The sequence below is a fragment of the Pseudophryne corroboree genome, chromosome 3, assembly GCF_028390025.1.
Source record: "Pseudophryne corroboree isolate aPseCor3 chromosome 3, aPseCor3.hap2, whole genome shotgun sequence".
Classification (NCBI taxonomy): Eukaryota; Metazoa; Chordata; class Amphibia; order Anura; family Myobatrachidae; genus Pseudophryne; species Pseudophryne corroboree.
Window position 1 is genome coordinate 605,165,732 of NC_086446.1, and position 25,838 is coordinate 605,191,569.

General features: G+C 48.5%; 1 protein-coding gene across 7 annotated transcripts in view; it reads left to right on the forward strand.

Annotated features, from left to right (window-relative positions):
* Positions 1-25,838, forward strand: part of LOC135056411 (serine/threonine-protein phosphatase 2B catalytic subunit beta isoform) — a 150,500-nt gene that overhangs the window by 63,396 nt on the left and 61,266 nt on the right. For all 7 annotated transcript variants that reach the window (XM_063961516.1, XM_063961511.1, XM_063961515.1 and 4 more), the window contains exon 2: positions 18,362-18,562. In XM_063961516.1, coding sequence (XP_063817586.1) covers positions 18,362-18,562 — 201 coding nt within the window. The remainder of the gene's footprint in view (positions 1-18,361; positions 18,563-25,838) is intronic.

Consider the following 25,838-nt stretch of genomic DNA (forward strand, 5'->3'; position numbering starts at 1 on the left):
TGTGCGCCATTGTTACTCAGCACACTCCACACTCCGGTCACTGAGGGTGCAGGGCGCTGGGGGGGGCGCCCTGAGCAGCAATGTAAAACACCTTGGCTGACATAAATACACCACATATAACCCCCAGGGCTATATGGGTGCATTTTAACCCCTGCCAGAATTACCAAAAAAGCGGGAGAAAAGGCCGCCGAGAAGGGGGCGGAGCCTATCTCCTCAGCACACGGGCGCCATTTTCCATCACAGCTCCGCTGGAAGGACGTCTCCCTGACTCTCCCCTGCAGTCCTGCACTACAGAAAAGGGTAAAAAAGAGAGGGGGGGCACTTATATTGGCGCAGTTTTATATTAACAGCAGCTATAAAGGAAAAACACACTTGATAGTGGTATTCCTGTATATATATATATATATATATATATATATATATATATATATATATATATATATATATAGCGCTCTGGTGTGTGCTGGCATACTCTCCCTCTGTCTCCCCAAAGGGCTAGTGGGGTCCTGTCCTCTATCAGAGCATTCCCTGTGTGTGTGCGGTGTGTCGGTACGATTGTGTCGACATGTTTGAGGAGGAAAATGAGATGGAAGCGGACCAATTGCCTATTATACAGTTGTCACCCCCTAGGGAGTCGACACCTGAGTGGATGAGCTTGTGGAAGGAATTGCGTGACAGTGTCAGCTCCTTACGACAGACAGTTGACGACATGAGACAGCCGGCTAATCAGCTTGTGCCTGTCCAGGGGTCTCAAACGCCATCAGGGGCTTTAAAACGCCCGTTACCTCAAATGGCAGACACAGACACGGATACTGACTCCAGTGTCGATGATGAGGAGACAAACGTGACTTCCACTAGGGCCACACGTTACATGATTGAAGCAATGAAAAATGTATTGCATATATCTGATAATACAAGTACCACTAAGAAGGGTATTATGTTTGGTGAGAAAAAACTGCCTGTAGTTTTTCCTGTATCCGAGGAATTAAATGAAGTGTGTGATGAGGCGTGGGTTTCCCCCGATAAAAAACTGATAATTCCTAAAAGGTTATTGGCATCGTACCCTTTCCCGCCAGAGGATAGGGCACGTTGGGAAACACCCCCTAGGGTGGATAAAGCGCTCACACGCTTGCCTAAACAGGTAGCACTACCCTCTCCTGATACGGCCGCCCTAAAGGAACCTGCCGATAGAAAGCTGGAGAATATCCTAAAATGTATATACTCTCACACGGGTGTTATACTGCGACCAGCAATAGCCTCAGCCTGGATGTGCAGTGCAGGCCTGGCGTGGTCTGATTCCCTGACTGAAAATATTGATACCCTTGATAGGGACAGTATATTATTGACTATAGAGCATTTGAAGGATGCATTTCTATATATGCGTGATGCACAGAGGGATATTTGCCGACTGGCATCAAGAGTTAGCGCGCTGTCCATTTCTGCAAGAAGAGGTTTATGGACGCGGCAGTGGTCAGGTGATGCGGATTCTAAAAGGCACATGGAAGTATTGCCTTATAAGGGGGAGGAGTTATTTGGGGTAGCTCTATCAGACCTGGTAGCCACGGCAACTGCTGGAAAATCCACATTTTTACCCCAGGTAGCTTCTCAACCTAAGAAGACGCCATATTATCAGGCGCAGTCCTTTCGGCCCCATAAGGGCAAGCGGGCAAAAGGCGCCTCATTTCTGCCCCGTGGCAGAGGGAGAGGAAAAAGGCTGCAACAAACAGCCAGTTCCCAGGAACAAAAGCCCTCTCCCGCCTCCGCAAAGTCCTCAGCATGACGCTGGGGCTTTACAAGCGGACGCAGGCACGGTGGGGGCCCGTCTCAAGAAGTTCAGTGCGCAGTGGGCCCACTCGCAAGTGGATCCCTGGATCCTTCAGGTGGTATCTCAGGGGTACAAATTGGAATTCGAGACGTCTCCCCCTCGCCGTTTTCTAAAGTCTGCTTTACCGACGTCTCCCTCAGACAGGGAGGCAGTATTGGAAGCCATTCACAAGCTGTATTCCCAGCAGGTGATAATCAAGGTACCCCTCCTACAACAGGGAAAGGGGTACTATTCCACACTATTTGTGGTACCGAAGCCGGACGGCTCGGTGAGACCAATTTTAAACCTGAAATCCTTGAACACTTACATACAAAGGTTCAAATTCAAGATGGAGTCACTCAGAGCAGTGATTGCAAACCTAGAAGAAGGGGACTATATGGTGTCTCTGGACATCAAAGATGCTTACCTGCACGTCCCAATTTACCCTTCTCACCAAGGGTACCTCAGGTTTGTGGTACAGAACTGTCACTATCAGTTTCAGACGCTGCCGTTTGGATTGTCCACGGCACCCCGGGTCTTTACCAAGGTAATGGCCGAAATGATGATACTCCTTCGAAAGAATGGAGTTTTAGTTATCCCTTACTTGGACGATCTCCTGATAAGGGCAAGATCCAGGGAACAGTTGGAAGTCGGGGTAGCACTATCTCAGATAGTGCTGCGCCAGCACGGTTGGATTCTCAATATTCCAAAATCGCAGCTGATCCCGACGACACGACTTCTATTCCTAGGGATGATCCTGGACACAGTCCAGAAAAAGGGGTTTCTCCCGGAGGAGAAAGCCAGGGAGTTATCCGAACTAGTCAGAAAGCTCCTAAAACCAGGCCAAGTCTCAGTGCATCAATGCACAAGGGTTCTGGGAAAAATGGTGGCTTCTTACGAAGCAATCCCATTCGGCAGATTCCACGCAAGAACCTTCCAGTGGGATCTGCTAGACAAATGGTCCGGATCGCATCTTCAGATGCATCAGCGGATAATCTTGTCTCCAATGACAAGAGTGTCTCTCCTGTGGTGGTTGCAGAGTGCTCATCTTCTAGAGGGCCGCAGATTCGGTATTCAGGACTGGGTCCTGGTGACCACGGATGCCAGCCTGAGAGGCTGGGGAGCAGTCACACAGGGAAGAAATTTCCAGGGCTTGTGGTCAAGCCTGGAGACATCACTTCACATAAATATCCTGGAGCTAAGAGCCATCTACAATGCTCTGAGCCTAGCAAGACCTCTGCTTCAAGGTCAGCCGGTGCTGATGCAGTCGGACAACATCACGGCAGTCGCCCACGTAAACAGACAGGGCGGCACAAGAAGCAGGAGGGCAATGACAGAAGTTGCAAGGATTCTTCGCTGGGCAGAAAATCATGTGATAGCACTGGCAGCAGTGTTCATTCCGGGAGTGGACAACTGGGAAGCAGACTTCCTCAGCAGACATGACCTCCACCCGGGGGAGTGGGGACTTCACCCAGAAGTCTTCCACATGATTGTGAACCGTTGGGAAAAACCAAAGGTGGACATGATGGCGTCCCGCCTCAACAAAAAACTAGACCGGTATTGCGCCAGGTTGAGGGACCCTCAGGCAATAGCTGTGGACGCTCTGGTAACACCATGGGTGTACCAGTCAGTGTATGTGTTCCCTCCTCTGCCTCTCATACCCAAGGTACTGAGGATCATAAGAAGGAGAGGAGTAAGGACTATACTCGTGGCTCCGGATTGGCCAAGAAGGACTTGGTACCCGGAACTTCAAGAGATGCTCACAGAGGACCCGTGGCCTCTACCTCTAAGAAAGGACCTGCTCCAGCAGGGACCCTGTCTGTTCCAAGACTTACCGCGGCTGCGTTTGACGGCATGGCGGTTGAACGCCGGATCCTGAAGGAAAAAGGCATTCCGGATGAAGTCATCCCTACCCTGATCAAAGCCAGGAAGGATGTAACCGTACAACATTATCACCGTATTTGGCGTAAATATGTTGCGTGGTGCGAGGCCAGGAAGGCCCCTACAGAGGAATTTCAACTGGGTCGTTTCCTGCATTTCCTGCAAACAGGACTGTCTATGGGCCTAAAATTAGGGTCCATTAAGGTTCAAATTTCGGCCCTGTCGATTTTCTTCCAAAAAGAACTGGCTTCAGTTCCTGAAGTACAGACGTTTGTCAAGGGGGTACTGCATATACAACCTCCTTTTGTGCCTCCAGTGGCACCTTGGGATCTCAATGTAGTTTTGGGCTTCCTAAAATCACATTGGTTTGAACCACTTTCCACTGTGGACTTAAAATATCTCACATGGAAGGTGGTAATGCTGTTAGCCCTGGCTTCAGCCAGGCGTGTCTCAGAATTGGCGGCTTTATCATATAAAAGCCCTTACCTAATTTTTCATACGGACAGGGCAGAATTGAGGACTCGTCCTCAATTTCTCCCTAAGGTGGTTTCAGCATTTCACTTGAACCAGCCTATTGTGGTGCCTGCGGCTACTAGGGACTTGGAGGACTCCAAGTTGCTGGACGTAGTCAGGGCCCTGAAAATATGTTTCCAGGACGGCTGGAGTCAGAAAATCTGACTCGCTGTTTATCCTGTATGCACCCAACAAGCTGGGTGCTCCTGCTTCTAAGCAGACTATTGCTCATTGGATTTGTAGTACAATTCAGCTTGCACATTCTGTGGCAGGCCTGCCACAGCCAAAATCTGTAAAAGCCCATTCCACAAGGAAAGTGGGCTCATCTTGGGCGGCTGCCCGAGGGGTCTCGGCTTTACAACTTTGCCGAGCAGCTACTTGGTCAGGGGCAAACACGTTTGCTAAATTCTACAAATTTGATACCCTGGCTGAGGAGGACCTGGAGTTCTCTCATTCGGTGCTGCAGAGTCATCCGCACTCTCCCGCCCGTTTGGGAGCTTTGGTATAATCCCCATGGTCCTTACGGAGTTCCCAGCATCCACTAGGACGTCAGAGAAAATAAGAATTTACTAACCGATAATTCTATTTCTCGTAGTCCGTAGTGGATGCTGGGCGCCCATCCCAAGTGCGGATTGTCTGCAATACTTGTACATAGTTATTGTTACAAAAATCGGGTTATTGTTGTGAGCCATCTTTTCAGAGGCTCCTCTGTTATCATGCTGTTAACTGGGTTCAGATCACAGGTTGTACGGTGTGATTGGTGTGGCTGGTATGAGTCTTACCCGGGATTCAATATCCTTCCTTATTGTGTACGCTCGTCCGGGCACAGTATCCTAACTGAGGCTTGGAGGAGGGTCATAGCGGGAGGAGCCAGTGCACACCAGGTAGTCCTAAAGCTTTTACTTTTGTGCCCAGTCTCCTGCGGAGCCGCTATTTCCCATGGTCCTTACGGAGTTCCCAGCATCCACTACGGACTACGAGAAATAGAATTATCGGTAAGTAAATTCTTATTTTTTTCCCCAGAATACCGGTTTTGAACAGCAGAGTTAGAAAGCACAGTCCTCCCTGATTAGAAAACCAAAACATTCAGTATAAAATGGTAATTAGAAATAGAAATGCACAATTTGTTTAAGCTTGGTCTCTGTTTTCCTCACTTGCTTGTCCTATTTACGTAATGTAGGCAGTTTCTTCCTCAATTTTGGGTAAGAAGACTTACCAGCTCTAGACCTAGTCAGCATTATTTGGGGGAATCCGGCATGTCAAAATCCTGCTGACTGCTTTAGGGTAGGTATCGCAGTTGCAGTGCTGTCCATATTTCTGCTCATTTTATTATGTGCACTGAATCAATTCTAACGTTTTAAGCTGGGTGTTTTTGCCCAGCGTGTATGCACAGCGAGGATGGCTGACATCGCTGGGCTGAAAATCACTCCGTGCATACACACTGAGCTATTTTTCTCCCTGCCCAGCGATGTCAGCGGTGGTGAATGGCTTTCCATAGCGGGACGCTATGGAAAGCCATGAACCCCACCGTTCATCTGCTAGTAACAACAGCAGATGAACGGCGGCCGCCGGAGATTAAGCGGGAGCGCGCATCAGCGCTCATCGCCGGGGCATACACACCAAAAGTGACCTGCTTTCAGCTGTATGGGCCATTAAGCATCAAACTTGTTCTACTAGTGGAGAAGCTGTTTTGAGCTAATGCTGTAGAGCAGGCATTCCCAACCACGGTCCTCAAGGCACACCAACAGTGCAGGTTTTAGTGATATCCAGGCTGCAGCACTGATGGTTAAATCAATATAACTGAACTTCTAATGAAGTCATCTGTGCTGCAGCCTGGATATCCCTAAAACCTGCACTGTTGGTGTTCCTCGAGGACCGTGGTTGGGAATGCCTGCTGTAGAGTGTATACTTTTAATTTACCGGCTGTCGGGATACCGGTGCAGACCAAGTACTGAGTACATATGCATGATTTTCAGAGGACCGACTTTTCTGTATTTAAAATCCTTTTTTAATTGATTTTATGTAGTAATCTAATTTTTTGTGATTTATGCATTTGGGGTAATCTTAACCTGTAAGCCACAATCCTCAAAATTATAATAAATTAAGGCTTGAAGTATCTCACTTTGCATGTAATAAGTCTATATAATATTTCTCTTACGTCCTAGAGGATGCTGGGGACTCCGTAAGGACCATGGGGAATAGACGGGCTCCGCAGGAGACATGAGCACTATAAAGAAACTTTAGAATGGGTGTGCACGGGCTCCTCCCTCTATGCCCCTCCTCCAGACCTCTGTTAGATCCTGTGCCCAGAGGAGACTGGGTGCTTTCAGGGGAGCTCTCCTGCGCTGTGGGACTGAGGAGAGAGAAGCAGACCTACTTCAGTGATAGGCTCTGCTTCTTAGGCTACTGCACACCATTAGCTCCAGAGGGATCGGAACGCAGGTCTCACCCTTGCCATTCGTCCCAGAGCCGCGCCGCCGTCCTCCTTGCAGAGCCAGAAGATTGAAGCCGGGTGAGTATACGAAGAAAGAAGACTTCACAGGCGGCAGAAGACTTCGGATCTTCACTGAGGTAACACGCAGCGGTAACGCTGCGCGTCATTGCTCCCGCACACACACACAGGCACAGATGGGTGCAGGGCGCAGGGGGGGCTCCCTGGGCAGCAATAATCCTCTTGGCTGGCATTACAAGTATATTTAGCTATAGCAGTATAATATACAATCCTTCGCCAGGTTAATTTGTATTTTGAGCGGGACCGAAGCCCGCCGCTGAGGGGGCGGAGCTTGATCCCACATCACTAACCAGCGCCATTTTCTCCACAGCACGCTGCTGAGAAGCTGGCTCCCCGGACTCTCCCCTGCTGAACGCGGTGACAGATCGCTTTGAAGGAGGGGGGGGGGGGGGCACATAATGTGGGCGCAGTCAATATATATATAAAACAAAAAAGCGCTGTATATAGCTGGGACTTGTGTTTCCAGGGTCATTGGCGCTGGGTGTGTGATGGCATTCTCTCTCTCTCTCCAAAGGGCCTGGTTGGGGGAACTATCTCCAGATAGACGCATGTGTCGGCATGTCTGAAGCGGAAGGCTCTTCTAGGGAGGAGGTGGAGCAAATGAGTGTGGTGTCCATCGGCAACGCCGACATCTGATTGTTTGGATATGTGGAATGTTTTAAATGCAAATGTGAATTTATTACACAAAAGGTTGGACAAAGCGGAGTCCAGGGGAAATACAGGGAGTCAATCCCTGCCTTTCACTCTGTCACAGGGCCCTTCTGGGTCTCAAAAGCGCCCACTATCCCAAGTAGCAGACACTGATATCGACACGGATTCTGACTCCAGTGTCGACTATGATGATGCGAGGTTGCAGCCGAGATTGGCAAAAAGTATTCATTATATGATTATTGCTATAAAAGATGTGTTGCATATCACAGATGACCCCTCGGTCCCGGACACGAGGGTGCGCATGTATAAGGAAAAGAAACCTGAGGTTACTTCCCCCCTTCACATGAGCTAAATGAGTTGTTTGAAAGGGCTTGGGAAACTCCAGTCAAGAAACTGCAGATTCCCAAATAGATTCTTATGGCGTATCCTTTCCCGGCTAAGGACAGGATTCGGTGGGAATCCTCTCCCAGAGTGGACAAAGCGTTGACGCGCTTATCCAAGAAGGTGGCGCTGCTGTCTCAAGATACCGCAACCCTCAAGGATCCTGCTGATCGTAGGCAAGAGACTACATTGAAGTCAATTTACACACATACTGGTACATTACTCAGACCGGCGATAGCGTTGGCTTGGGTTTGTAGCGCTGTAGCAGCGTGGACAGGTACCTTTTCTGCTGAAATTGATGCACTGGATAAGGATACCGTTTTATTGACCTTGGGTCATATTAAGGATGCTGTCCTATATATGAGAGATGCTCAGAGAGACGTTGGCCTACTGGGTTCCAGAGCCAACGCCATGGCGATTTCTGATAGGCGAGCCCTGTGGACCCGACAATGGACGGGTGATGCCGACTCAAAGAGGCATATGGAGGTTTTGCCTTACAAGGGTTAGGAATTATTTGGGGAAGGTCTCACGGACCTGGTTTCCACAGCTACTGCAGGTAAATCCAGTTTTTTACCTTATGTTTCCTCACAGCCAAAGAAAACGCCACATTATCAGATGCAGTCCTTTCGGTCGCATAAATCCAAGAGAGTACGGGGATCTTCCTTTTTCGCCAGAGGTAAGGGCAGAGGGAAAAAGCTGCCAACTACAGCTAGTTCCCAGGAACAGAAGTCCTCCCCGGCTTCTACAAAATCCACCGCATGACGCTGGGGCTCCGCTGAGGGAGTCCGCCCCAGTGGGGGCACGTCTTCGACTTTTCAGCCGCGTCTGGATTCAATCACAGGTGGATCCCTGGGCAATAGACATTGTTTCCCAGGGTTACAAGCTGGAATTCGAAGAGTTGCCTCCTCGCTGGTTTTTCAAATCTGCCCTACCAGCTTCTTCCCCGGAGAGGGAGATCGTTTTAAATGCAATTCAAAAGCTGTGTCTTCAACAAGTGGTGGTCAAAGTTCCCTTGCGTCAACAGGGGACGGGGTACTACTCAACCCTGTTTGTGGTACCGAAACCGGACGGTTCGGTCAGACCCATTCTGAATTTAAAATCCTTAAACCTATACTTGAAAAGGTTCAAATTCAAGATGGAATCGCTCAGAGCGGTCATCGCCAGCCTGGAGGGGGGGATTATATGGTGTCCCTGGACATAAAGGATGCATACCTTCATGTCCCCATATATCCTCATCAGGCGTTCCTGAGATTTGCTGTACAGGATTGTCATTACCAATTTCAGACGTTGCTGTTTGGACTTTCCACGGCCCCGAGGATTTTCACCAAGGTAATGGCGGAAATGATGGTGCTCCTGCGCAAGCAGGGTGTCACGATTATCCCGTACTTGGACGATCTCCTCATAAAAGCAAGATCGAGAGAACAGTTGCTGATCAGCGTGTCACTCTCCCTGAGGGTGTTGCAACAGCACGGCTGGATTCTCAATCTACCAAAGTCACAGTTGGTTCCAACGACCCGTTCTTAGGCATGATTCTGGATACGGAACGAAAAAGGGTTTTTCTCCCGATGGAAAAGGCCCAGGAACTCCAGAACGTGGTCAGGGACCTGTTAAAGCCAAAAAGGGTGTCAGTCCATCAATGCACTCGAGTTCTGGGAAAGATGGTGGCGTCTTACGAGGCCATTCCATTCGGCAGGTTCCATGCGAGGACCTTTCAGTGGGACCTTCTGGACAAGTGGTCCGGGTCACATCTACATATTAATCCGATGATCAGCCTGTCCCCCAGGGCCAGGGTATCTCTCTTGTGGTGGCTGCAGAGTGCTCACCTTCTAGAGGGTCGCAGGTTTGGCATTCAGGACTGGGTTCTGGTGACCACGGATGTGAGCCTCCGAGGCTGGGGAGCAGTCACACAGGGAAGAAACTTCCAAGGTCTGTGGTCAATCTAGGAGGCTTGTCTACACATCAACGTACTGGAATTGAGGGCCATATACAACGGCCTACGTCAAGTGGAGAATTTTCTTTGCGACCTACCGGTTCTGTGTCAGTCAGACAACGTCACGGCTGTGGCACATGTAAACCGCCAAGGCAGAACAAGGAGCAGAGTGGCAATGGCAGAAGCCACCAGAATTCTTTGCTGGGCGGAAAATCATGTAAGCGCTCTGACAGCAGTCTTCATTCCGGGAGTGGACAACTGGGAAGCAGACTTCCTCAGCAGACACGATCTCCATCCAGGAGAGTGGGGACTTCATCAAGAAGTCTTTGCAGAGATTGCAAGTCAGTGGGGACTGCCTCAAATAGACATGATGGCGTCACGCCTCAACAAAAAGCTCCCGAGGTATTGTGCCAGGTCAAGGGACCCTCAGGCGGTAGCTGTGGACGCCCTGGTGACTCCGTGGGTGTTCCAGTCGGTCTATGTGTTCCCTCCTCTTCCTCTCATCTTAAAAATATTGAGAATCCTAAGACGAAAAGGAGTACGGACAATTCTCATTGTTCCAGATTGGCCTCGAAGGGCCTGGTATCCGGAGCTGCAGGAAATGATCACAGAAGATCTGTGGCCTCTTCCTCTAAGACAGGACCTGTTGCAACAGGGGCCCTGTCTGTTCCTAGACTTACCGCGGCTGCGTTTGACAGCATGGCGGTTGAACGCCGGATCCTAGCTGAAAAGGGCATTCCGGATGAGGTCATTCCTACTCTGATAAGGGCTAGGAAGGAGGTGACAGCAAAGCATTATCACCGTATCTGGAGGAAGTATGTGTCTTGGTGTGAGACCAAGAATGCTCCTTCGGAGGAATTCCATCTGGGCCGTTTTCTCCACTACCTACAGACTGGAGTGAATTTGGGCCTAAAATTAGGTTCCATTAAGGTACAGATTTCGGCCCTGTCTATTTTCTTACAGAAGGAATTGGCTTCTCTACCAGAAGTCCAGACTTTTGTGAAGGGAGTGCTGCATATCCAGCCTCCTTTTGTGCCCCCAGTGGCACCATGGGACCTTAACGTGGTGTTACAGTTCCTTAAGTCTCATTGGTTTGAGCCTCTTCAAACCGTGGAATTAAAATATCTCACTTGGAAAGTGGTTATGTTGTTGGCCTTGGCGTCTGCAAGGCGAGTGTCTGAGTTGGCGGCTTTATCTCACAAATGCCCCGATCTGATTTTCCATGTGGACAGAGCTGAGTTGCGAACTCGTCCTCAATTTTTGTCTAAGGTGGTTTCCTCTTTTCATATGAACCAACCTATTGTGGTGCCTGTGGCTACGGGAGATTTGGAGGATTCCAATTCCCTTGATGTAGTCAGGGCCTTAAAAATTTACGTAGCCAGGACCGCTCGAATTAGGAAAACAGAAGCTCTGTTTGTCCTGTATATAGCCAACAAGGTTGGTGCTCCTGCTTCTAAGCAGACTATTGCTCGCTGGATCTGTAACACGATTCAGCAGGCTCATTCTACGGCTGGATTGCCGTTACCTAATTCGGTGAAGGCCCATTCCACTAGGAAGGTGGTATCTTCTTGGGCGGCTGCCCGAGGCGTCTCGGCATTACAGCTTTGCCGAGCGGCAACTTGGTCGGGTTAGAACACTTTTGCTAAATTCTACAAGTTTGATACCCTGGCTGAGGAGGACCTCATGTTTGCTCAATCGGTGCTGCAGAGTCATCCGCACTCTCCCGCCCGTTTGGGAGCTTTGGTATAATCCCCATGGTCCTTACGGAGTCCCCAGCATCCTCTACGGACTAGGAGAAAAAGATTTACCGCTAGGTTTAAAATCTTATTTTCTCTTACGTCCTAGAGCATACTTGGGTCCACATTAGTACCATGAGGTATAGACTGGTCCACTAGGAGCCATGGGCTATTTAAGAGATTAATAGTGTGGGCTGGCTCCTACCTCTATGCCCCTCCTACCACTCTCAGTTTAGAAAATGTGCCCGGAGGAGCCGGTCACAACTAGGGGACCTCCTAGGAGTTTTCTTAGTTTTTTTTTATTTTATTACAACATTAGATACAGCAAGGCTGCTGGGGATGGGGGGAGTAGGAACCAACTCTAGAAGTTAATAGTTCTCTATCTCCGCTGACAGGACACTGAGCTCCTGAGGGTGCTGAGATCGCAAGCCCACGAGGCGACCGCTCACTCCCGCAGCACAGCCGCCACCCCCTGACAGAGCCAGAAGATAGAAGGTGGTGAGTACAGCGATGGGGGTCCAAGTTTGCCGGTCCCCGGCTTGTATGGCGGCACAAGGGTGGGAGCGCAGCTCTGACAGGCTGCGCTCTAGGAAGGCTCAGCAACACTTAGTGTAGGTGCTTGGAAGGGTGTCCTGGGCCAGTTCGGTCACCCTAATCTGGTCACAAATGCTAACGGGCTAATCCCACTGTTAGCATAGATACCTCCGGCCAGTATAATCAAATTTGTGCGGGAAGCCGCGTGCCATTACAGGGTGTGGGGCTTCCCAGAGCGGATCCAGCATTCACCAGCGCCATTTTCCTCCCTGCAGACATACAAGAAGACGCTGACAGGAAGCGCTGACCCTCCAGATAACTCCAGTTACTGCGGTACCAGGGTGTTATAGACAGGAGGGGGGAGTGCATTGTTAGTAATAACCTATTACGGTTGGTTACTCAGCGCCAGGCTTTTATCATAACTGCTCACAAGGGCGCTGTGTGTCTGGCTCCTTAGACTCTGACTCTCTGAAGGTACTCTGGGGGAAACTGTATCTGACATTTTCCTGTGTGTATGTATAATATATATATATATATATATATATATATCCCACATTACCATGTCTAAGGACTCTGTGTCCTGTGCTGCAGAGTGTTTATCTACTCCTGAGGAGTCTATTCCATGTACTCAGGACTGCAATATACTGTCTCAGCCTTCTAAATCCGAACCGCCATGGGGTGGATTCTTTATGGGGAATGATATCCCAGATTTCTACAAGGATGTCACATACTGAGAAAGAGACGCAGTTTTTGAGGAAATCTGTGTAGGGGTTACAGTATTTGGCCCCCACTACTTCATCAAAAACCCTACCTACATACCCACAAAAGCGTACACGTGCCCAGATAATGCAAGCTGACACTGATACCGACTCTGATACAGGGGACGGTGATGGGGATATACAGAAGGGGGGGGGGTGGTGCATCCCTGGCTAAAGGGGTGCAACTAATGATTGAAGCCATTAGGGATGTTTTACACATTTCTGAGAACGTACCTGAACAGGTGGAGGAATCTTATTTTACAGAAAGTAAGAAATCCTTGCTTACTTTTCCGGCTTCCAAGGAGTTAAACTCTTTGTTTGGAAAATCCTGCGAAAACCCAGAGAAAAAAATTCCAGATCCCCAAAAAGGTTTTCATTGCTTTTTCTTTTCCTGAAGAGGATAGAAAAAAAGTGGGAAACCCCACCTATCGTTGACGCATCTGTATCTAGGTTGTCAAAAAAGGTGGTTTTACCTGTTCCTGGTTCAACCGCTTTAAAAGAACCGGCTGACCGCAAGATTTAGACTACACTCAAATCGCTATACACAGCTAATGGCGTCGCTTTACGGCCCACTATTGCTTGTGCGTGGATTTCTAAAGTCATAGTAAAGTGGTCAGGCACATTGCTAGAGGACTTAGATACTATGGATAGAAGTGACATTGATTTGTTCTTACGTCACATACAGGATTCTGCAGGTTTCATGGTGGAGTCCATGAAAGACCTTGGCATGCTGAATGCACGGGCTACTTCTCTGGCGGTCTTGGCACGCAGAGGACTCTGGCTGCGCCAATGGACTGCGGATGCAGAATCCATGAGAAGTGTGGAGAACCTACCCTTCACAGGTCAGGCTCTGGGGATGCTTTGGCTGCATGGATCTCCACGGCAACTACGGGTAAGTCAACCTTTCTTCCCTCACCTGCACCAACGGCTAGGAAATCTTATCCTTCGCCTACACTGCAGACCTTTGGGACCGCAAAATTTAAGAAATCCAAACCCCCACCCACCTTCTTTAGAGGAGGTCAGGGAAAGTCCAGGAATCCTGCACCATCAGGTTCCCAGGAACAGAAACCAGGTTCTGCTTCCTCAAAATCTTCAGCATGACATTGGACCTCCCAGCCTGGAGGTCGGGCAGGTGGGAGCGAGACTAAAAGCTTTCAGTCATATTTGGGCGTCATCATGCCTGGACCCCGGATACAGGGATACAGACTGGAGTTTCAAGAACTCCCACCTCACAGATTCTTCAAATCATGCTTACCAGTTTCTCCTGCAGACAGTGCTATTCTACAGGAAGGCATTAAAAAATTGGTTCAAACAAATGTCATTGTTCCTGTTCCACTCCAGCTACAACACAAGGGTTATTAGTTCGGTAAGGCTGATATTAAACCTAAAGTCACTGAACCCCTACTTGAGGGAATTTGAATTCAAGATGGATTCTCTGAGAGTGGTGATCTCAGGTCTGGAGAAGGGGGATTCCTGGTATCCCTGGATATCAAGGATGCATACCTTCACATTCCGGTCTGGCCACCTCACCAGGCTTATCTCAGATTTGCGCTGCTGGATTGTCACTTATCAGTTCCAGGCACTGCCGTTTGGCCTCTCCACAGCACCGAGTGTTCACCAAGGTCATGGCAGAGATGATGCTACTCCTCCGCAGGCAAGGAGTGAACATAATTCCATATCTGGACGATCTGCTGATAAAAGCATCTTCCAGGGAGAGGTTGTTGCAGAGTATTTCTCTCTCAACTCGACTACTCCAGGATCATGGGCAGATCCTGAACCTTCCAAAGTCCCATTTGGAACCGACAGTGAGACTGCCTTTCCTAAGGATGATACTCGACACTGAAGTGCAGAATGTGTTTCTGCCAGCAGAGAAAGCATTGGTGATCCAATCAATGGTACGGGATGTCCTGAAGCCAGCCCAGATATCGGTTCATCAGTGCATTCGCCTTCTGGGGAAGATGGGAGCCGCCTACGAGGCTCTTCAGTACGGAAGATTCCATGCGAGGTCCTTCCAACTGGATCTCCTAGACAAATGGTCGGGATCACATCTTCACATGTACCAGCGGATACACCTGTCGCCGAAAGCCAGAATTTCACTCCTCTGGTGGCTGCAAACTTCTTACCTACTCGAGGGCCGAAGGTTCGGTATTCAGAATTGGATCCTTCTAACCACGGATGCAAGTCTCAGAGGTTGGGGAGCGGTCACCCAAAGGGACAACTTCCAAGGAAAGTGGTCAAGTCTGGAATCCATCCTTCCGATAAACATTCTGGAACTACGGGCCATATACAACGGCCTTCTACAAGTTGCTCATCTTCTGCAAGATCAGGCCATTCAAGTTCAGTCAGACAATGTAATGGCAGTGTCCTACATAAACCGACAGGGCGGAACGAAGAGCATAGTGGCAATGTCAGAGGTAATAGTAATCCTCTGGGCAGAAAGGCACGCGGTGGCGCTGTCAGCAATCTTCATTCTGGGAGTGGACAACTGGTAAGCGGACTTCCTCAGCAGACCCGATCTCCATCCAGGAGAATGGGGCCTCCACCCGGAGGTATTCGCAGAGGTAACAAGCCGATGGGTTGTACCTCAGATAGACATGATTGCCTCTCGTTTCAACAAGAAGCTTCGGAGGTACTGTTCCAAGCCAAGGGACACGCAAGCAGTGGCGGTGGACGCCCTGGTAACTCCGTGGGTGTTCCAGTCAGTGTATGTGTTCCCTACACTTTCACTCATCCCAAGGATTCTCAAACTAATAAAAAGAACAAGAGTTCAGGTGATCCTCGTTGCTCTGGACTGGCCAAGAAGGGCTTGGTACGCAGATCTTCTGGAATTACTGCTGGAGGATCCGAGGCCTCTTCCTCTTCGCGAGGACCTTCTCCAACAGGGGCCGTTCGCCTATCAAGACTTACCGCGGCTACGTTTGACGGCATGGAGGTTGAACGACAGATCTTAGCTCGGAAAGGCATTCCGAAAATGTTCATTCCTACCCTGATACAGGCTAGAAAGGGAGTTACGTCAAAACATTACCATCGGATTTAGAAAAAGTATGTGTCTTGGTGTGAATCCAAGAAGTTTCCTACAGTGGAGTTTCAGCTTGGATGGTTTCGCCTCTTTCTGCAAGCAGGTGTGGATGTAAGCCTACACTTGGCTCCATCAAGGTCCAGATTTCGGCCTTGTCCATTTTCTTCCAGAAACAATTGGCTCTTCCTGAGGTTCAGACATTCTTGAAAGGTGTTCTGCATATTCAACCACCCTTTGTGCCTCCTACGACACCTTGGGATCTTAATGTTATGTTGCAGTTCCTACAATCGGATTGGTTCGAACCTTTACAGGACGTGCACGTCAAGTTTCTTACTTGGAAGGCGGTCACTCTGTTGGCATTGGCGTCTGCTTGACGTGTGTCGGAATTGGCATTGTCATGCAAGAGTCCCTACTTGAGGATAGAGATAAGCTCAGAACGCGTCAGCTATTTCTTCCAAAGGTTGTGTCGGCTTATCATATCAACCAACCTATTGTTGTTCCAGTGGCTACTGACTCCTCAATTACCTCAAAGTCCTTGAATGTTGCGAGAGCTTTGAAAATATATGTGAAGAGAACTTCTCGTCACAGGAAGTCGGATGCTGTGTTTGTCCTTTCTATGATCCCAACAAGGTTGGGTGTCCTGCTTCTAAGCAGACAATTTCTCGCTGGATTAGGTTCACTATCCAGCATGCTTATTCTACGGCAGCCTTGCCGTGTCCAAAATCTGTTAAGGCCCACTCTACTCGTAAAGTGGGTTCTTTCTGGGTGGCTGCCCAGGGTGTCTCAGCTTTACAGCTTTGCCAAGCAACTACTTGGTCAGGGTCGAACACGTTTGCTAAGTTCTACTAGTTCGATACTTTGGCCTCTGAGGACTTAAAAAGTTAGGTCAATCAGGTCTGCAGGAACCTCCGCGCTCTCCCTCCCTTACTGGGAGCTTTGGTACATCCCCATGGTACTAATGTGGACCCCAGCATCCTCTAGGATGTAAGAGAAAATAGGATTTTAATTACCTACCGGTAAATCCTTTTCTCGTAGTCCGTAGAGGATGCTGGGTGCCCGCCCAGTGCTTCATATTCCTGCATTGTTACTTTGTTCAGTTTATTAGTTCAGCCATTGCTGAATCGTTCCAAGTTGGTTAGCTTGGCTTTCCTTTTGTTGTACATGTGTGCTGGTGTGAATATCACCACTATCTGTATTTCCTTCTCTCGAATTATGTCCGTCTCCTTGGGCACAGTTTCTAGACTGAGTCTGGTAGGAGGGCCATAGAGTTTGGAGCCAGCCCACACTATCAAATTCTTAAAGTGCCCATGGCTCCTAGTGGACCCGTCTATACCCCATTGTACTAACGTGGGCCCCAGCATCCTCTACGGACTACGAGAAAAGAATTTACTGGTAGGTAATTAAAATCCTATTAGTTTCACCGTTTAAGTTGAATTACTGAAATAAATGAACTTTTGCACGATTTTCTAATTTTCTGAGTTTCACCTGTAAACTAGATCAGTTCTTACATCAATATTTTTTTATACAGTCATCGCTTAAAGCTTATTTTAGACAAATTAATGGTATAGGTAACTTGCTATAATGTGACTGGTGGCCGCCACAGGATTTGTTTTGAATAAAGTACATGAAGAAATATTGGTGACAGCCAAGACTCCCGTTAACGTTCCACCTAGTGCCCCTGATCCTTCATGTTTTGCATTATCATTACTGCAATAAGTTAGCTGCAACCAGAGGACATGATAAATATATATTTATTTTTTTGTTATGTGTTTTTATTGAAGCAATGTTCATAACATTTAACAATGAACAGATGGCCTAATTCAAGGTTGATTGCAAAACAACATTTTCCTCTAATGGGCAAAACCATGTGCAGTACAGGTGGGGCAGATATAACATGTGCAGAGAGAGTTAGATTTGGGTGGGTTATATTGTTTCTGCAGAGTAAATACTGGCTACTTTTTTTTTTTTATACTGCAATTTATATTTCAGTTTAAACACACCCCACCCAAATCTAACTCTCACTGTACATGTTATATCTGCCCCACTTGCAGTGCACATGGTTTTGTTCATTAGAGGAAAATGTTGTTTTGTAATCAACCTTGAATTAGGCCCAGAGTACGTAGTAATCTATGCATTTTCCCAGATATGAAAGGCCCAACCTTGTAGAGTACAAACAACCGGTAAGGTATGGATATAATCTTGACAGATGATCATATAGTCATCATGCAGAGGAAAAGCCAGTATTGGTAGGCCCGTGAACATGACAGAACAAGCAACAGTTATAAATAAATCAAATAGAAAGTAGGGTAAAATAAAGTTCATGATAAACATTTCGCTCATTTTCAAGGCACTCATTTTCAAGATTTATAGCATGTTTAAGTAAAAAAAAAAAATCAAACACCTTTACTGTACATTGTTTCTGAAGAATTTAGATTTGGGCAACCTCTGGACTGTTCATTGTCCATACTAATCATTTTGTTACATCTTATCCAAGTTGCTTTCAGTTACGTTAAACTCATGTACTTGGTTATGTTGGTACTGTGTATATTGTTTCATGTGTGTTTAGTGTTTTATAAATTAGGGGTTTTGGTATGTTTTCTCATATTTTTTGGCATTAATTATACTTAAATACGATTTTGCAGCTGTCCCTTTTCCTCCAACACACCGATTAACATCCGATGAAGTATTTGACACTGATGGGAAGCCCAGAGTGGACATTTTGAAAAACCACTTAATAAAGGAAGGCCGGGTAGATGAGGAAATTGCACTTAGGATCATCAATGAGGGTGCTGCAATTTTACGACGAGAGAAGACCATGATAGAAGTTGAAGCACCCATTACAGGTGAAGCAGATGACCTTCTCCTATATCAAGCAGTGGTGTCAGTTATACCTTTTTATACTATTAATTTGTCATTGCTTGCATGCTACATGTGCAGAATTGGTTAAAGAATTTTCGACTTTCAGAGAACTTCAATTTATTGGCTTGTGTCTGCCCTCCAGCAACTCTTACTCAGTTTATTAGCATTACTGTTTCACAGCACTGAGGTCATGGGTTTAGTTCCCACCACGGCCCTGACTGTGTGAAGTTTGTATATTCTCCCTGTTCTTGCGTGGGTTTCCTCCGTGTACCCTGGTTTCCTCCCACAATCCAAAAACATAGTGGTAGGTTAACTGGCTTCCAACAAAAATTACCCCAACGTGAATGTGTGTGCGTGTAAATGTGTTAGGGAATATAGACTGTTAGCCACAGAGGCAGGAACTGATATGCATTGCTAGTACCATTCTCTGTAACGCGCTGCTTAATATGTGTGCAACAACTGGCAATAAATAGTTACTCTGGGTTACACAAATGATCAAAATGTAAAATAATTATTCTACCTCCTATAGAGGACATGGATCATAGAGAGGACGAGTCTGGGCGCCAAACAGTTAAACTTTGTTTCTCTTACGTCCTAGAGGATGCTGGGGATTTCGTAAGGACCATGGGGATAGACGGGCTCCGCAGGAGACATGGGCACTAAGAAAGAACTTTAGGTATGGGTGTGCACTGGCTCCTCCCTCTATGCCCCTCCTCCAGACCTCAGTTTATTACTGTGCCCAGAGGAGACTGGGTGCATTACAGGGAGCTCTCCTGAGTTTTCCTGAAAAGAAAGTATTTTGTTAGGTTTTTTATTTTCAGGGAGCCTGCTGGCAACAGACTCCCTGCATCGAGGGACTGAGGGGAGAGAAACAGACCAACTTTAATGTCAGGCTCTGTTTCTTAGGCTACTGGACACCATTAGCTCCAGAGGGAATGGAACGCAGGTGTCACCCCGCCGTTCGTCCCAGAGCCGCGCCACCGTCCTCCTCGCAGAGCCGGAAGATAGAAGCCGGGTGAGTATGTGAAGAAAGAAGACTTCAGAGGCGGCAGAAGACTTCAGTTCTTCAGTGAGGTAACTCTGTGCGCCATTGCTCCCACACAGCACACACACGACAGTCACTGTTAGGGTGCAGGGCGCAGTGGGGGCGCCCTGGGCAGCATTAAGGACCTCCATTCTGGCTAATAAAGGTATTATACAGGCTGGGCACTGTATATAAGAGATCCCCCGCCAGTTTTGAAAATTTTCAACGGGACCGAAGACCGCCTCAGCACTCACCAGCGCCATTTTCTCCACAGCACACCGCTGAGAGGAAGCTCCCCGGACTCTCCCCTGCTTACCACGGTGAAAGAGGGTTTTAAAGGGGGGGCACATAAATTGGCGCAAATACATTATAACAGCGCTATCTGAATAAACATATTGTGTTTTTTCCCTGGGTCATTAGCGCTGGGTGTGTGCTGGCATACTCTGTCTCTCCAAAGGGCCTTGTGGGGGAACTGTCTTCAGATAAGAGGATTCCCTGAGTGTGTGGTGTGTCGGTACGCGTGTGTCGGCATGTCTGAGGTAGAAGGCTTTCCTAGCGAGGAGGTGGAGCAAATGAATGTGGTGTCTCCGTCGGCAACACCGACACCTGACTGGGTGGATATGTGGAATGTTTTAAGTTCTAATGTGAATTTATTGCACAAAAGGTTGGACAAAGCTGAGTCCAGGTATTATGCAGAGAGTCAAGCCCTGCCTGCCCCTATGTCACAGGGACCCTCGGGGTCTCAAAAGCGCCCACTATCCCAAATAGTAGACACTAATACCGACACGGATTCTGACTCCAGTGTCGACTACAATGATGCAAAGTTACAGCCAAAATTGGCTTAAAGTATTCAATATATGATTATTGCAATAAAGGATGTTTTGCATATCAAAGAGGAACCCCCTGTCCCCGACACAAGGGTACACATGTATAAGGAAAAGAAACCTGAGGTAACCTTTCCCCCTTCTCATGAGCTGAACGAGTTATTTGAAAAAGCTTGGGAATCTCCAGACAAGAAACTGCAGATTCCCAAAAGGATTCTTATGGCGTATCCTTTCCCGACTAAAGACAGGATACGGTGGGAATCTCCCCGAGGGTAGACAAAGCGTTGACGCGCTTATCCAAAAAGGTAGCACTGCCATCCCAAGATACGCCTACCCTCAGGGATCCTGCTGATCGCAAGCAGGAGGCTACCTTAAAGTCCATTTACACACATTCTGGTACATTACTCAGACCGGCGATAGCGTCGGCTTGGGTTTGTAGCGCTGTAATAGCATGGACAGATACCTTATCGGCGGAATTTGATACCCTGGATAAGGATACCATTTTACTGACCCTGGGTCGTATTAAAGATGCTGTCTTATATATGAGGGATGCTCAAAGAGACATTGGCCTACTAGGTTCTAGAGTCAACGCTGTGTCGATTTCTGCTAGACGAGTTCTATGGACCCGACAATGGACAGGTGATGCCGACTCAGAGGCATATGGAGGTTTTACCTTACAGGGGTGAGGAATTGTTTGGGGAAGGTCTCTCGAACCTGGTCTCCACAGCTACGGCAGGTAAATCAAATTTTTTGCCTTATATTCCCTCACAGCCTAAGAAAGCGCTACATTATCAAATGCAGTCCTTTCGGTCATATAAAAACAAGAGAGTACGAGGATCGTCCTTTCTTGCCAGAGGTAAGGGCAGAGGGAAAAAGCTGCCAACCACAGCTAGTTCCCAGGAGCAGAAGTCCTCCCCGGCCTCTACAAAATCCACCGCATGACGCTGGGGCTCCGCTGAGGGAGTCCGCCCCAGTGGGGGCACGTCTTCGACTTTTCAGCCACATCTGGGTTCACTCACGGGTGGATCCCTGGGCAATAGAAATTGTTTCCCAGGGTTACAAGCTGGAATTCGAAGAGGTGCCTCGCCGGTTTTTCAAATCGGCCCTACCTGCGTCTCCCCCAGAAAGGGAGATAGTTTTAAATGCAATTCACAAATTGTGTCTTCAACAGGTGGTGGTCAAGGTTCTCCTGCTTCAACAAGGGAGGGGGTATTACTCAACCCTATTTGTAGTCCCGAAACCGGACGGTTCGGTCAGACCCATTTTAAATTTAAAATCCTTGAACCTATACTTGAAAAGGTTCAAGTTCAAGATGGAATCGCTCAGAGCGGTCATCGCCAGCCTAGAAGGGGGGGATTTTATGGTATCCCTGGACATAAAGGATGCATACCTTCATGTTCCCATATATCCACCTCATCAGGCGTACCTGAGATTTGCGGTACAGGATTGTCATTACCAATTTCAGACGTTGCCGTTTGGGCTTTCCACGGCCCCGAGGATTTTCACCAAGGTAATGGCAGAAATTATGGTGCTCCTGCGTAAGCAGGGTGTCACAATTATCCCATACTTGGACGATCTCCTGATAAAAGCGAGATCACGAGAGCAGTTGTTGAACAGAGTGTCACTTTCACTGAAGGTGTTACAGCAACACGGCTGGATTCTCAATATCCTTAAGTCACAGTTCTTTTCTACGACTCGTTTGACCTTCTTAGGCATGATTCTGGATACGGACCAGAAAAGGGTTTATCTTCCGATAGAAAAGGCCCAGGAACTCATGACTCTGGTCAAGGACCTATTGAAGCCAAAACAGGTGTCAGTGCATCACTGCACTCGAGTCCTGGGAAAGATGGTGGCATCTTACGAGGCCATTCCCTTCGGCAGGTTCCATGCGAGGACCTTCCAATGGGACCTACTGGACAAGTGGTCCGGGTCACATCTACAGATTCATCAGTTGATCACCCTGTCCCCCAGAGCCAGGGTGTCTCTCCTGTGGTGGCTACAGAGTGCTCACCTTCTAGAGGGTCGCAGGTTCGCCATTCAGGACTGGATTCTGGTAACTACGGACACGAGCCTCCGAGGTTGGGGAGCAGTCACACAGGGAAGAAACTTCCAAGGTCTTTGGTCAAGTCGAGAGACTTGTCTTCACATCAACGTCCTGGAGCTGAGGGCCATATACAACGCCCTTCGTCATCTGAGACTTTGCTTCGCGACCTACCGGTTCTGATCCAGTCGGACAACATCACCGCAGTGGCTCATGTAAACCACCAAGGCGGCACAAGGAGCAGAGTGGCAATGGCGGAAGCCACCAGAAATCTTCGCTGGGCGGAAAATCATGTAGGCGCACTGTCAGCAGTGTTCATTCCGGGAGTGGACAACTGGAAAGCAGACTTCCTCAGCAGACACGATCTGCATCCAGGAGAGTGGGGACTTCATCAGGAAGTCTTCGCTCAGATTGCAAGTCAGTGGGGACTGCCCCAGATAGACATGATGGCGTCCCGCCTCAACAAAAAAAAACTTCAGAGGTATTGCCCCAAGTCAAGAGACCCTCAGGCGGTGGCAGTGGACGCCCTCGTGACACCGTGGGTGTTCCAGTCGGTCTGTGTTTCCTCCTCCTTCCTCTCATCCCCAAGGTGTTGAGAATAATAAGAAAAAGAGGAGTACAGACAATTCTCATTGTTCCAGATTGGCCACCAAGGGCCTGGTATCCGGATCTGCAGGAAATGCTCACAGAACATCTGTGGCCTCTTCCTCTAAGACAGGACCTGTTACAACAGGGGCCCTGTCTGTTCCAAGCCTTACCGCGGCTGCGTTTGACGGCATGGCGATTGAACGCCGGATCCTAGCGGAAAAGGGCATTCCAGATGAGGTCATTCCTACTCTGATAAAGGCTAGGAAGGACGTGACAGCTAAACATTATCAACGTATATCGCAGAAGTATGTTTCTCTAACGTCCTAAGTGGATGCTGGGGACTCCGTAAGGACCATGGGGAATAGCGGCTCCGCAGGAGACTGGGCACAAAAGTAAAGCTTTAGAACTACCTGGTGTGCACTGGCTCCTCCCCCTATGACCCTCCTCCAAGCCTCAGTTAGATTTTTGTGCCCGAACGAGAAGGGTGCACACTAGGTGGCTCTCCTGAGCTGCTTAGTGAAAAGTTTAGTTTTAGGTTTTTTATTTTCAGTGAGACCTGCTGGCAACAGGCTCACTGCATCGAGGGACTAAGGGGAGAAGAAGCGAACTCACCTGCGTGCAGAGTGGATTGGGCTTCTTAGGCTACTGGACATTAGCTCCAGAGGGACGATCACAGGCCCAGCCATGGATGGGTCCCAGAGCCGCGCCGCCGCCCCCCTTACAGAGCCAGAAGACAGAAGAGGTCCGGAAAATCGGCGGCAGATGACGTCCAGTCTTCAACAAGGTAGCGCACAGCACTGCAGCTGTGCGCCATTGCTCTCAGCACACTTCACACTCCGGTCACTGAGGGTGCAGGGCGCTGGGGGGGGGGCGCCCTGAGACGCAATAAAAACACCTTGGATGGCAAAAAATGCATCACATATAGCTCCTGGGCTATATGGATGCATTTAACCCCTGCCAGAATACATAGAAAAACGGGAGATAAGGCCGCCGATAAGGGGGCGGAGCCTATCTCCTCAGCACACTGGCGCCATTTTCCCTCACAGCTCCGTTGGAGGGAAGCTCCCTGGCTCTCCCCTGCAGTCACTACACTACAGAAAGGGTTAAAAAAGAGAGAGGGGGCACTAATTACGCGCAGTATTAAAGATACAACAGCTATAAGGGGAAAAACACTTATATAAGGTTATCCCTGTATATATATAGCGCTCTGGTGTGTGCTGGCAAACTCTCCCTCTGTCTCCCCAAAGGGCTAGTGGGGTCCTGTCCTCCTATCAGAGCATTCCCTGTGTGTGTGCTGTATGTCGGTACGTTTGTGTCGACATGTATGAGGAGAAAAATGATGTGGAGACGGAGCAGATTGCCTGTAATAGTGATGTCACCCCCTAGGGGGTCGACACCTGAGTGGATGAACTGTTGGAAGGAATTACGTGACAGTGTCAGCTCTGTATAAAAGACAGTGGTTGACATGAGACAGCCGGCTACTCAGCTTGTGCCTGTCCAGACGTCTCATAGGCCGTCAGGGGCTCTAAAGCGCCCGTTACCTCAGATGGCAGATATAGATGCCGACACGGATACTGACTCCAGTGTCGACGGTGAAGAGACAAATGTGACTTCCAGTAGGGCCACACGTTACATGATTGAGGCAATGAAAAATGTTTTACACATTTCTGATAATACGAGTACCACCAAAAAGGGGTATTATGTTCGGTGAGGAAAAACTACCTGTAGTTTTCCTGAATCTGAGAAATTAAATGAGGTGTGTGATGATGCGTGGGTTTCCCCCGATAACAACTGATAATTTCTAAAATGTTATTGGCATTATATCCTTTCCCGCCAGAGGTTAGGGTGCGTTGGGAAACACCCCCTAGGGTGGATAAAGCGCTCACACGCTTGTAAGGGCTCTACCCTCTCCTGAGATGGCCGCCCTTAAGGATCCTGCTGATAGAAAGCAGGAGGGTATCCTAAAATGTATTTACACACATACTGGTGTTATACTGCGACCAGCAATCGCCTCAGCCTGGATGTGCAGTGCTGGATTGGCGTGGTCGGATTCCCTGACTGAAAATATTGATACCCTAGATAGGGACAGTATATTTTTGCCTATAGAGCATTTAAAAGATGCATTTCTATATATGCGTGATGCACAGCGGAATATTTGCCGACTGGCATCAAGTCTAAGTGCGTTGTCCATTTCTACCAGTAGAGGGTTATGGACACGACAGTGGTCAGGTGATGCGGATTTCAAACGGCATTTGGAAGTATTGCCTTATTAAGGGGAGGAGTTATTTGGGGTCGGTCTTTCAGACCTGGTGGCCACGGCAACAGCTGGGAAATCCACGTTTGTACCCCAGGTCGCCTCTCAACATGAGAAGACGTCGTATTATCAGGCGCAGTCTTTTCGTGGACAAGCGGGCAAAAGGTTCCTCATTTCTGCCCCGTGACAGAGGGAGAGGAAAAAGGCTGCAGAAATCAGCCAGTTCCCAGGAACAGAAACCCTCTCCCGCCTCTGCCAAGCCCTCAGTATGACACTGGGGCTTTACAAGCAGAATCAGGCACGGTGGGGGGCCCGTCTCAATGAATTTCAGCGCGCAGTGGGCTCACTCGCAAGTAGACCCCTGGATCCTTCAGGTGATATCTCAGGGGTACAAATTGGAATTCGAGACGTCTCCCCCTCGCCGTTTCCTAAAGTCGGCTTTACCGATGTCTCCTTCTGACAGGGAGACAGTTTTGGAAGCCATTCACAAGCTGTATTCCCAGCAGGTGATAATCAAGATACCCCTCCT